Raw genomic sequence first — 13773 nt, forward strand, 5'->3', positions numbered from 1 at the left:
AAGGGCTTTGGGGCTGATGGTGCGGTGAATATCAGTACTTTAAAGGTGCAGATCCAAATGCATAGGTGACCCAGGAGGGAAGAGGAGCAGAAGAAATGAAGGCTTAGTCGGGGAAGGTGTCTTGGAGGAGGTTTGATTTTAATAAGGTTTTGAAGGTGGGGATGGTGGTGATACTGTCATATACGAAGGGGAAGGGAGTTCCAGGCCGGAGGCAGGATGCGGGCGGGGGGTCGGTGGCGAGGAAGTTGAGATCGAGATAAGATGAGTGGGTTGGCATTAGAGGAGCAAAGTGTATGGGCTGTTGTAGTAGGAATTCAAAGCGGTAAGGTCGTGTAAGGTGGTTGAACGTCTTCAAGCCGGTAGTTGGGAGTTTCTGTTTGATGATGAGGTGGCTGGGCGACCTCTGGGGGTTCTTGAGGTGTGGGGAAATGTAGACCGAACGTAGAAAAACGAGCTGGGCAGCAGAGTGAAGTATGGACTAAAATGAGGAGAGGTAGGCAGGGAGCTCAACGAGGAGGCTGATGCAGTAATTTTGTTTTAATGGTATTTATTGAGCACTATGTACCAGACAAATAATAATAACTGTGGTATTTGTTAAACGCTTACTATATACCAAGCACTGTGCTAACCACTGGATAGAAACAAAGTAATCAGGTTAGATACCATCCCTGTCCCACATGGGGCTCAAAGTTTTAATCCCCATTTTACAGGTGAGGTAAGTGAGGCCCAGAGAAGTGAAGTGATTTGCCCAAGGTCACACAGCACACAGGTGGCAGAACTGGGATTAGAACCCAGGTCCTTCTGACTCCCAGGCCCCAGCTCTATCCACTAGGCGATGCTGCTTCTCAAGACGGGAGAGGATAAATGCTTGGATTATCATGGTTGGAGAGGAAAAGGCAGATTTTAGTGACGTTGTGAAGGTTGAAACAACAGGGTTTTGTGACAGATTGAATATGTGGATTGAATGAGAGAGATGAGTTGAGGATAATGTCAAAGAGGCAGGATGGATGGAGGATGGTGATGCTTTCTACAGTGATGGGAGAGTTGGAGGAAGGCACGGTACGAGTGGAAAACGAGGACTTCTGTTTTGGACGTGTTAAGTTTAAGGTGTCAGTGGGGCAGACACTCTGGGCGTGTCACCCCCCCCCCCCTCAAAAATCTCCAGTGGTTACCTATCAATCTCTGTATCAAACAAAAACTCCTCACCCTTGGCTTCAAAACTCTCCATCCCCTTGCCCCCTCCTACCTCACCTCCCTTCTCTCCTTCTCCAGCCCAGCCTGCACACTCCGCTCCTCAGCTGTTAACCTTCTCCCTGGGTCTCGTTCTCGCCGCTCCCGCCGTCGATCCCTGGCCACCTCCTACCTCTGGCCTGGAACGCCCTCCCTCCTCAAATCTGTCAAACAATCACATTTCCCCCTTTCAGAGCCCTACTGAAGGCTCACCTCCTCCCAAGAGGCCTTCCCAGACTAAGCCCCCCTTTTCCTCAGCTCCACCTCCCTTCTGTGTCGCCCCGACTCGCTCTCTTTGCTCTACCCCCCTCTTCCTGCCCCACAGCACTTGGGTATATATGTACATATCTATAATTGTATTTATTTATATTTATGCCTGCTTACTTGTTTTGATATCTGTCTCCCCCCTTCTAGACTGTAAGCCCAGTGTGGGCAGGGATTGTCTCTCTTTATTGCTGAATTATGCTTTCCAAGCACTTAGTACAGTGCTCTGCACACAGTAAGCACTCAATAAATACAATTGAATGAATGAATGAGCATCCAAGTAGAGATGTACTGAAGATAGAAGGAAATGCGAGACTCCAGAAAGGAAGCGAGATCAGGGATGTAGATTTGGAAATCGTGCACATATAGATGGTAATTGAAGCAGTGGAAATAAATGAATTTTCCAAAGGATGGGAGGCAGAGGAGGAGTCTGTGAAAGGGCCGAGAAAGAGTGGCCAGAGAGATAGGAGGAGAATTGGGAGAGGATAGTGTCGGAGAAGCCGAGGTTGGATAATATTTCCAGGAGAAGGGGGTGGTCGACAGTGTTGAAGGCAGATGAGAGATCAAAGAGGATTAGGATGGAGTCGAGACCACTGGATTTGGCAATAAGGAGATCGTCGGTAACCTTTGAGAGGGTAATTTTGGTGGAGTTAAGGAGATAGAAGACAGATTGTAGGGGGGGTCAAAGAAAGATTCGCAGGAGAGAAAGCGGAGGCAGCGGGTGTAGATAACTCGTTTGAGGAGTGTTGACAAGAAATGGTAGAAATATGATGAGATGATAACGGGAGGGAGTCATGAGTTCCCGGGAAGATTTTATTTAGGCTAGGGGATAAATGAGCATGTTAGAAAGCAGTGAGGAAAAGCTATTGTAGAGTGAACATTTGATGATGGTACATCAGGGAGGGAAGAAGGGAGGGGGTAAGTGTTTTGAAAAAGTGCAGAAGGATGGAGTTGGAGGTGGAGGGGTTGGATTTTGAGAGGAGATGAGATGGGAGAATCAAAGAAGGGGCAGGCGGACAGAGGGACTGGAGATGATCAGGGAAGCTTTTTCAGAGAACACGCCTGATGGTTTCAATTTTCTTAATAAAGTATATGGCCAGGTCATAGAGGCAAGAGATGGGGGAGGCAGGGGGCAGGGGGTGTGAGGATGGAGTTAGACGCCTGAAACAAATGGCGATGGCAATGGGCTTGGGAGTCAATAACGATGGAGAAATAATATTGCCGGGCGGAGGAGAGGACAGAGTTAAAGCAGACAAGGATGAATTTGGGATGGTCAAGGTCGGCCTGCTATCTGGATTTTTGCCAGCATCTCTCTGTGGTTCATGCGCTGGAACGAAGGAAGTGGACCGGGGAAGTCCACTCAACAAATACCACAGAATGATAAAACTCAAGATGAATAGGAATGAGACCAGGAATAGTTTCCACATTTCTGTAGAGAAGTGGGTAGACTTATGGGCAACAAATAGGGTCATCATTTGTCCAGCTGAACAAGAAGACAGTGAGCTTTTTCCGCAGACCTGTGCTCTTGCCTGGTGTCAGTGTGATCCGGGATGCTTTTATGCCATCAGCTGTGTGACTTTGGGCGAATCCCTTAACTTCTCCGTGCCTCAGTTCCCTCATCTGTAAAATGGGGATTAAGACTGTGAGCCCCACGTGGGACCACTGGATAACCTTATATCTGTCCCAGCGCTTAGAACGGTGCTTGGCACATAGTAAGCGCTTAACGCATACCATCATTATTATTATTATTATTCTCTTCTTCCACCATCCTTCACCCAGAGAGCCTGCCTTTGGCTTCCACGGCTCAGACGTGGCATCCGAGTTCACATAAACACAGGAAGGGTACACAATGACTCTGGAATCATTTGGGCAAGGGGGTCAGAAGAAAGTCCAGTAGTTGCCCATCCATCTCCGCATCAAACAAAAACTTCTCCTCATTAGCTTTAAAGCATATAATCACCCTGCCCCCTCCTACCTCACCTCGCTACTCTCCTACTACAACCTAGCCCGCACGCTTCATTCCTCTAATGGTCACCTTCTCATTCTACCTCCATCTCATCTATCTCACCGCCGACCTCTCACCCACATCCTAACTCAGGCCTGGAACGCCCTCCCTTCTCATATCAGACAGATAATTGCTCTTTCCCACTTCAAAGCCTTACTGAAGGCACATCTCCTCCAAGAAGCCTTTCCTGACTAAACCTTCCTTTCCTCTTCTCCCACTCCCTTCTGCGCTGCTCTTACTTGCTCCCTCATTTTTCCTCCTTCCCATCCCCACAGCACATACGTACATATCTGTACATATCTGTAATCTGTTTATTCAGTCAGTCATATTTATTGAGCGCTTACTGTGTGCAGAGCACTGAACTAAACACTTGGAATGCACAATTCAGCAATATCTGTCTCCCCCTCTTGACTGTGAGCTCGTTGTGGGCAGGATTGGATCTGTTGTTGTTGTATTGTCTTCTCCCAAGCGTCTAGTTGAATGAAGGAAGGAAGGAAAAACTGTAGTTTGAGGCAGTTTCTGGTCAAATTGGGTGTACTTCTACAGAAATGATGACTGTAGAACATCTCCTCTGGTCAGCATGGCAATATGTGACATTATGCACATTTAGAGGTCTAGTTTTTTCTAATGCTTTCACTGATTACCATAGATTCAGTGAAGGACAGGTCCAAGCTACCATTAAGTTTGGGATTATTTTCCATTCCTGAGCAGGCAGGTGGTCCAAAGAGTTTAATAGTTTTTCAGTCGTATTTAGTGAGCGCTTACTGTGTGCAAAGCACTGTACTTGGAAGAGTACAGTATAACAACAAACAGGTATATCCCTTGCCCACAACAAGCTCACAGTCTAGAGGGAGAGACAGACATTAATATAGATAAATAAATTACAGATACATACGTATGTGCTGTGGGGATGGGAGTTCATTGATTAAGTTCAATTCATTCAGTCATATTTATTGAGCACTTACTGTGTGCAGAGCACTGTACTAAGCGCTTGGAAAATACAATTCGATCAATCAATTAATCATATTTATTGAGTGTGCAGAATGCCGTACTAAGTGTGACAGAATTGTATACAATGAACTTGCAGTCTAGAGAGGAAGGCAGGCATTAATATGAATAAATAAATTATAAATATGTACGTAAGTGTTGTGGAGCTGTATGGGGCTGGTGAATAAAGCGAGCAGATCAGGGTATTGCAGGAGGGAGTCGGAGAAAAGGAATTAAAGGCTTAATCAGGAAAGTCCTCTTGAAGGAGCTGTGCCTTCAATAAGACTTTGAAGGTATGGAGAGTGAAATTCTGTCGGATATGAAGAGGGAGAGCATTTCAGGCTAGGGACAGGACACGGGCACGAGGTTGGCGGTGAGATGGGTAACATCAAGGTGCAGTGAGTAGGTGGGCATTAGAGAAGCAAAGTATATGGGCTGGGTTGTCATAGGAGGGAGAGCATTTCAGGCTAGGGACAGGACACGGGCAAGAGGTTGGCGGTGAGATGGGTAACATCAAGGTGCAGTGAGTAGGTGGGCATTAGAGAAGCAAAGTGTATGGGCTGGGTTGTCATAGGAGAGTCTGGAGGTGCGTAGCAGAGGGAAACATGGTGATTGAGTGCTTTGAAGTTCACAATTTCATTTGTTCCTGTCACAGAATGAATAGAGGACTACACTTAGGTCTCTTCTGACTCTGAGCCTTGCTCCAAAAGACTATGTTTTCCAGGCTTTTACTTTTCACTGTCTCTAGCATCAGCAAGCCGCCAAAACCCCAAGAAAGAAGTGTCTGTAAGTCAGGGGGTCACAGGCCCCCAGAAGTCAATATGTAACTTACCATTTGAAAAATCCTGAAATAAAGGCCTAAGTTCAAATGTCAAATGATCGGGCTTTGAGACCTTCAATCCATAAGAAATGTCATTTGAAAGGCTGTAGGAATTGATCCGTTGAGACCAATATTCTCTCTCCAACAGTGTCTCCATAAAGCGGTATTAGAAACACCTGACGATCTCCTTTCTTTTAATTTATCTTCATCAATCAATCAGTGGTATTTATTGAGTGCTCATTGTGTGCGCTTGGGAGAGTGCAAAACAACAGAGTTCATAGACATAATCACTGCCCAGAAGAGGCTTACAGACTAGAAGGGGAGACAGACGTTAAAATAAATTACAGAGGGGTGTGTATATAACTGCTATGGGGTTGAGATAAATTTCATAGTGCTTAAAGAATACAGTCCTAAGTGCATAAGTGATACGAAAGGAAGAATTTAGGGATGGTCTGTTGAAGGAGATAAGATTTTAAGAGGGCTATGAAGGTGGAGAGACTGGTGGTCTGTTACATATGAAGGGGGAGGAAGGTCCAAGCCAGAGAGAGGACATGGAAAAAGGTCGGCGATGAGATAGATGAGATTGGGGCTCAGTAAGCAAGTTGGCTCTAGAGTAGCAAAGTGCGTAAACTAGGCCGTAGTAGGAAATCCATGAGGTAAGGTAGAAGAGGCGAGCTGATTGAGCGCTTTAAAAACAAAAGTAAGAAGTTTCTGTTTGATATGGAGGTGGCTGGGCAATCATTCATTCATTCAATAGTATTTATTGAGCACTTACTATGTGCAGAGCACTGTACTAAGCGCTTGGAATGTACAGTTTGGCAACAGATAGAGACAATCCCTGCCCAGTGACGGGCTTACAGTCTAATCGGGGGAGACAGACAGACAAAAACAATAGCAATAAATAGAATCAAGGGGAAGTATGTCTCATTAACGAAATAAATAGGGTAATAAAAATATATACAAATGAGCAGATGAGCACAGTGCTGAGGGGAGGGGGAGAGGGGGAAGAGTAGAAGGAAAGGGGGGAAAAGGGGGCTTAGCTGAGGGGAGGTGAAGAGGGGGCAGAGAGGCAGCAGAGAGAGCAGAGGGAAAGGGGGAAGCTCAGTCTGGGAAGGCCTCTCGGAGGAGGTGAGCTCTAAATAGGGCTTTGAAGAGGGGAAGAGAATTTGGCGGAGGTGAGGAGGGAGGGCATTCTGGGACAGTGGGAGGACGTGGCCCGGGGGTCGACAGTGGGATAGGCGAGAACGGGGGATGGTGAGGAGGTGGGCGGCAGAGGAACCGAGAGTGTAGGGTGGGCAGTAGAAAGAGAGAAGGGAGGAGAGGTAGGAGGGGCAAGGTAATGGAGAGTCTTGAAGCCTAGAGTGAGAAGTTTTTGTTTCTTGCGGAGGTCAATGGGCAACCACTGGAGGTTTTTAAGGAGGGGAGGGACATGCCCAGAGTGTTTCTGCAGGAAGATGAGCCGGGCAGCGGAATGAAGAATAGATCGGAGCGGGGAGAGACAGGAGGAAGGGAGATCAGAGAGAAGGCTGACACAGTAATCCAGCCGGGATATTTTGATAGCCCGAACCTGTAAGATAGTCGTTTGGGTGGAGAGGAAAGGGTGGATCTTGGCAATATTATAAAGGTGAGACCGGCAGGTCTTGGTGACGGATCGGATGTGTGGGGTGAACCACTGGAGGGTCTTGAGAAGTGGGGAGATTGGATGGAACAGTTATTTTAGAAAAATGATCGAGGCAGCAGAGTTAGGTATGGACTGGAGTGGGGAGAGGCAGGGGGCCATCAGCAAGGAGGCTGGTGCAGAAGTTGACAGGATATGATAAGTGATTGAACCAGCGTGGTAGCAGTTTGGTCGGAGAGGAAGGCATAGATTCTAAAAAGTTTTGAAAGTAGAACAGACGGGATTTGGTGACAGGCTGAAAGTGCAGGTGAATGGGAGAGTTGAGTTGAGGATAACGTCAAGGTTGTGGACTTGTGAGAAGAGGATGGTGGTGGTGTCTAAAGCGACGGTAAAATCACAGGAAGGACAGGATTCGGGTGGGAAGATGAGGAGCTCTGTTTTGAACATGTCAAGTGTGAGGCGTCAGAGGGACATCCAAGTAGAGATGTCCTAAAGAAAACAGGAAACATGAGATGGCAGAGAGGGAGAGAGGTCAGGGCTGGAGAGGTAGATTTGGGAATCATCCACGTAGAGATGGTAGTTTTAGTCATGGGAGCAAATGAGTTCCTCGAGGGATTGGGTGTACTTGGAGGATAGAAGGGGACCCAGAACTGAACTTGAGGGGTGAGGTGTGAGAGTCAGAGAAGGAACCTATGAAAGAGACTGAGAATGAGAATGATAGAAGGAGAACTAGGCAAAGACGGTGTCAGAGAAACCCAGATTAGATAATAATAATAATAATAATGTTGGTATTTGTTAAGCGCTTACTATGTGCCAAGCACTGTTCTAAGCGCTGGGGTAGACATAGGGGAATCAGGTTGTCCCACGTGGGGCTCACAGTCTTAATCTTAGATAGTGTTTCCAAGGCTAGACAGTTTTCTTCATGTTTAGAGATGCATCTAATAATAATAATAATAATGATGTTGGTATTTGTTAAGCGCTTACCATGTGCAGAGCACTGTTCTAAGCGCTGGGGGAGATACAGGCTAATTAGGTTGTCCCACGTGAGGCTCACAGTTAATCCCCATTTTACAGATGAGGTAACTGAGGCACAGAGAAGTTAAGTGACTTGCCCACAGTCACACAGCTGACAAGTGGCAGAGCTAGGATTCGAACCCATGACCTCTGACTCCCAGGCCCGGGCTCTTTCCACTGAGCCATGCTACTTCTCTAATAGCCCCCTAATAATAACCCCCTAATAGTCCAACTTGAGCCTGTCAGCCAAACCCTCTTGAACCTACTGATATTTTTTGCCAGCACAATTTTGTGAGGTAGCAAATTTCATAGAATGGCCCACTCCAAACCCCACCAGGGTCTTTTAGGGTACTGCTTTGCCTAATAGCTAGAGCATGGGATTGGGAATCAGAAGGACCTGAGTTCTAATCCTGATTTCACCCCTTGTCAGCTATGTGACCTGGGGCAAGTTACTTCACTTTTCTGTGCCTCAGCAAACTCATCTGTAAAATGGAGATTAAGACCACACAGTGGTCCAAACGCCTATATGAATAGAATGGCAGGGAAAAAATAGCACCGATGTTTGCAAAGCACTCCATGGATAATGGCCAAAAAGAACTAGAAACTGTCTACTAAAGGCTATTTTTTAAAATTACCTTCAATTGGCTTTTCACTATGATAGTCATGGTTTGAAATGATGAATATGCTCTTCTGATTCTCCTAGAGCATCTTACCTAATTACATATTACTTCGTGGCTCAGTGGAAAGAGCACGGGCTTTGGAGTCAGAGGTCATGGGTTCGAATCCCGGCTCGGCCCCTTGTCAGCTGTGTGACTGTGGGCAAGTCACTTCACTTCTCTGTGCCTCAGTTACCTCATCTGTAAAATGGGGATTAAGACTGTGAGCCCCACGTGGGACAACCTGATTCTCCTGTGTCTACCCCAGTGCTTAGAACAGTGCTCTGCACATAGTAAGCGCTTAACAAATACCAACATTATTATTCTCCCTAAAAATCTCCCCTGCTCCTCTTTATTCCCTCCTCCTCCTGCCCGTTTTTCAACTCTCCCATCTTTCCCAGCAGTATCTCTAGTGGAGATCTCCTGCCTTCCTTAAAAACCACCCCTCCACCTGCGCATCTGACCCCATCCCTTTGCACCTTATCAAAGCATTTGTCCCCTCCCTCACCGCTCTCTTGAACTGTTCGCTCTCCAGTGGCTTTTTCCCCACTGGTTTCAAACATGCTCACATCTCCCCTTACCTGAAAAAGCTCTTCCCTGATCCCACGGCTTCCTCCAGTTATCGCCCCATCTCTCTCCTACCCTTCCTCCCCAAATTCTCTGAGCAAATTGTCTACACCTGCTGTCTCCAGTCCCCCTCCTCCAATTCTCTCCTCGACCCCCTCCAATCAGGCTTCTGCCTTCCCCCCGGCCGAAACTACTCTCACAAAGGTCACAAATGATCTCCTTCCTGCCAAGTTCAACAGCTTCTCCTCTCTCCTAATCCTCCTCAACCTCTCAGCTCCTTTCAACTGTCAGCCACACCCTTTTCGTAGAAAAAATTATCCAATCTTGGCTTCTCTGACACTGTTCTCTTCTGGCTCTCCTATCTCTCTGGATGTACTTTTTCAGTCTCCTTCACAAGGAGTCTCTTCCTCTGCCTTTCACCCCCTAACAGAGGGAGTCCCTCGGGGTTCATTTCTGAATCCCCTTCTGTTCTTCATCACTTGAGGAACTCATTCACTCCCATGGCTCCAACTACCATTTCCCAAATCTACATCTCCACCTCTGACCTCTCTCCTTTTCTACAGTCTCATATTTCCTCCTGCCCTCTGGGCTTCTCTACTCAGAAATCACACCAACACCTCAAATTTAACATGTTGAAAATAGAACTACTTATCTTCCCACCCAAATCCTGTCCTCCCCCTGACTTCCCATAACTGTAGACAGCACCACTTTCCTTCCTGTCTCACAAGCCCCTCATGGCATTATCCTTGACTCATATCTCTCATTCAACCCACGTATGCAATCCGCCACCAAATCTTGTCGGTCCCACCTTCACAAGATCACTAAAATCTGCCCTATTCTCTCCATCCAAACTGTTATCATGTTAATACAGTCACTCATCCTACCCTGCCTTGGTTACTCTATCAGCCTCCTTGCTGACCTCCCTGCCTCCTATCTCTCCCCACTCCAGACCATATTTCATTCTGCTGTCTGGATCATTTTTCTACAAAAACGTCCAGTCCACGTCCCACTCCTCAAGAACCTCCAGTGGTTGCCCACCCACCTCTGCATCAAACAGAAATTCCTTAAAAGCGCTCAATCGTATTGCCCCTTCCTACCTTACCTCACTACTTTCCTATTACAACCCAGCCCCTACACTGATGCCAACCTACTCACTGTATCTCATCCATCTCGCCGTTGACCTCTCGCCCACATCCTGCCTCTGTTCTAGAAGACCCTCCCTCCTCAAATCTGACAATGACTCTCCCCACCTTCAAAATCTTACTGAAGTCACATCTCCTCCACGAGGCCTTCTCTGACTAAGCCCTCATTTCCTCTTCTCCCACTCCCTTGTATGTCACCCTTGCACTTGTATTTGAACCCTGTCTTCACCCATCCCGCAACCCTCCAACACTTATCAATCATTCAATCGATGAAATTTAATGAGCACTTACTATGTGCGGAGCAATGTTCTAAGTGTTTGAGACAGTACAAGGCAACTTAACAGATATGTTTCCTGCCCATAATGAGCTTATGTACTTACCCATAATTTTTTTATAGTGATGTCTGTCTCCCCTTTAGACTCATTGTGGACAGGGAACATGTCTACCAACTCTGTAGCCTAAGCCCCAAGCACTTAGTACAGTGACCTGCCACAGTAAGCACTCAGCAAATGTGATTGATTGATTGACATCTTCATCTTGAGGAGCAGTAGTGAGGAAAGCAACATGGCTCAGTGGATACATCACGGGCCTGGGAGTCAAAGGACCTGGCCTCTGCCACTTTTCTGCTACGTGACCTTGGGCAATTCAGTTCACTTGTGAATGTCTCGGGGTTTTAATACCTATTCATCTTCCTCCTTAGACTGTGAGCCCCAAGTGGGATAGAGACTGTGTCCAACCTGATTAACTTGTATCTACCCCCAGTGCTTAGAACAGTGCTCGACACATAGCAAGGGCTTAATAAATACCATACTAAATAAATAGCTACGATTATCCAGGCCACGTGAGCCCGTTTCTAGACTGTGAGCCCGTTGTTGGTAGGGATTGTCTCTATCTGTTGCCAAATTGTGGTTTCCAAGCGCTTAGTACAGTGTTCTGCACACAGTAAGTGTTCAATAAATACGGTTGAATCAATCAAGCAGGATGTTTTGTTTTAATTGCAGCCACTGCAGTATGTCAAGTCGTATTTTAGTGCCCATTTTCTCTGTAGGAATCTTAAAATTCTACATCCAGGAGCAAGCGCAGTCAGTTTTGATTATCTCAGGAGATATTGGTCCACTCACTGAAGATCAATTGCACTTAAAATTCTCAAGAAGAATGATATTTGATTCAAGGGATGCATTATAGCGTAAGGTCCTTGAAGACAGAGACTACATATGACTTAGACTTTTATATATTCCCTATGCATCGATCAATCACCAGTCAGATTTAGTGAGCACTTACTGAGCGCTTGGAAAGTATACTCTAACAGAGTTGGTCGACATGTTCCCTGCCCACGACGAACTTACGGTCTAGAGGGCCAGAGACATAAATAAATACATTTTGGATACGTACATAAGTGTTCTGGGGCTGAGGGTGGTGAATTAAGGGTGCAAATCCAAGTGCAAAGAGGATACAGAAGGGAGTGGGAGAAGACGAAATGAGGGCTTAGTCAGGGAAGGCCTCATGGAGGAGATGTGCTTTGAATAAGACTTTGAAGATGGGGAGAGTCAGATACGAAGGAGGGAGGGAGTTCCAGGCCAGAGGCAGAACATAGGCTTGCAAACAGGTAATATTTTAAAAATGTGGTGGCTAATGAGAATAATGACGATGAAGGAGCGGATAATTAAGAAGAACATCAGGACTTTGTGTGCCCAAATTGCTATGGAACAGTGACTCAAACTTTCTCATCCTCCGTGCCCTTCCACACCCTTCCCGAAGGATCCACATTCCACAACCCCCTGAATAATTTCCATGTGTCTAAGCGGCTTTGAGGAGGCATATTTCCTTTGCTGAGTCCTGTAGGCGCTGCAGAGAGAGGAGGCCAGAAGTGAGATGATAATGAGGAGGTTAATGGGGACAAACTACCGGGGCTCAACAAATAGCCATTTGAAGGGCACGGCGTAGTGGATAGTCAGAAGGTCATGGGTTCTAATCCCAGTTCTGCCACTTGTCTGCTGTGGAACCTCGGTCAAGTCACTTCACTGCCCTGGGCCTCAATTACCTCATCTGTAAAATGGGGATCGAGACTGTGAGCCCCTCGTGGGACAGGGACTGTGTCCAACACCATCTGCTTGTATTCACCCCAGCGCTTAATATAGTGCCTGGCACATAGTAAATGCTTAATAAATGCCATAGTCATTATTATCATTAATATAGCGTCAAGTCTAAACAAGTGCCATAAAAAACAAACAAAATTGGCCTGGAGTGAAATTTTTACCAATCATCACTGACCCTGACAACTTACCTAAATCTTTAACCAGCTCAAAAAACAAGTTAGAGCCCCCAGGGTGAAGATACCAGAAATATCACATATGAAATTAGAAGCAAAAACCCAAAGGCAGGAGTTTGCCCTTTTGCCCCTTTCAAGATGATAAACAGAAGGAAAAGGAATAGAAGATGGCATTCTACTATACCCAAAAACAAACTACAGAAAAAGGAAAAAAAGGCTTAGTCCCCCCCAGTGCATTCTAGATCTAGGGTGAAAGACGGGAAATAAAATCTAGACAATCACACTGATGAAAGAGGAGCCACCCGTACATTCTAGATCCGTGTGTCGAAGAGAATCACTAAAATCTAGACAGCCACAATGAGGAAAGGGAACTGAGAGATTATAGAAAGATCCAACACCCAGTCAGATTGGAAAATGGGATCTAGAAATATTTAGAACATCTAGAGGGACATTGACTTTTGATGATTTTGAGTGACAGAAATAGGGTGATATTGAATCTGCCAAATTGAAATCTATCATGGCTGGGGAAAAGCGCCAGTATATTTAAAAAGAGAAGGCAGAAATGGGCGGGTGAGCCTCTGCCCTCTCCAATTACCAGCAAGGTCTCTCGATAGTACGTGCCTCTGCTCTATTCTATATCAAGATAGTATTTTTTGTTGTGTTTATGTTGCCTTTTTAGGTTCAAAATAAGCAAGATAAGAAAGCCGCAACACCGCTTCCACCTTCGGGAAACTTTGCAAGTAGCCCTCGCCCTCTGTCCCCTCTCCCGAACGTGAATAATGCCGCCAGCCACGCGCCTTCGTCTGTAAACATTCCACGCTTCTACTTCCCCAAAGGCCTCCCCGATACCTGCACAAACCACGAACAGTCCCTAGCAAAAATCGAAGCCACCTTTGGGGAAATCGAGGATGAGAAATCGGACATCTACGAAATGGGGAAAATTGCAAAGGTAATGTATGTTCCCCGCCTCGGGAAGGGCATTGCCAACCGGACTCCAGGCTCGTGCGGGGCACTGCCCCGATCGATTCAAGGCTGATGGCGATTGGGACGGCGGCCCGCGGTGCGGGGAGAAAATGGCTAAAAGCTGGGAGACCTGGCTCCTGAAAAATTATTGGGGCAGCCCTGCTGGGTGTATGTAGGTGGACGGGAAATGAAAGAGGGGGATGCTGAAAAGGCTTAGGGCTTTAAGGGAAATTAATCA

At 46.4% G+C, this 13773-nt stretch overlaps 1 protein-coding gene across 3 annotated transcripts in view; it reads left to right on the plus strand.

Annotated features, from left to right (window-relative positions):
- The window catches only part of PPP2R3A (protein phosphatase 2 regulatory subunit B''alpha), a 114769-nt gene that overhangs the window by 15807 nt on the left and 85189 nt on the right, over window positions 1-13773 (plus strand). For all 3 annotated transcript variants that reach the window (XM_029059712.1, XM_029059729.1, XM_029059722.1), the window contains exon 2: window positions 13252-13521. In XM_029059712.1, coding sequence (XP_028915545.1) covers window positions 13252-13521 — 270 coding nt within the window. The remainder of the gene's footprint in view (window positions 1-13251; window positions 13522-13773) is intronic.

The sequence above is a fragment of the Ornithorhynchus anatinus genome, chromosome 1 (genome assembly GCF_004115215.2).
Source record: "Ornithorhynchus anatinus isolate Pmale09 chromosome 1, mOrnAna1.pri.v4, whole genome shotgun sequence".
Lineage (NCBI taxonomy): Eukaryota > Metazoa > Chordata > Mammalia > Monotremata > Ornithorhynchidae > Ornithorhynchus > Ornithorhynchus anatinus.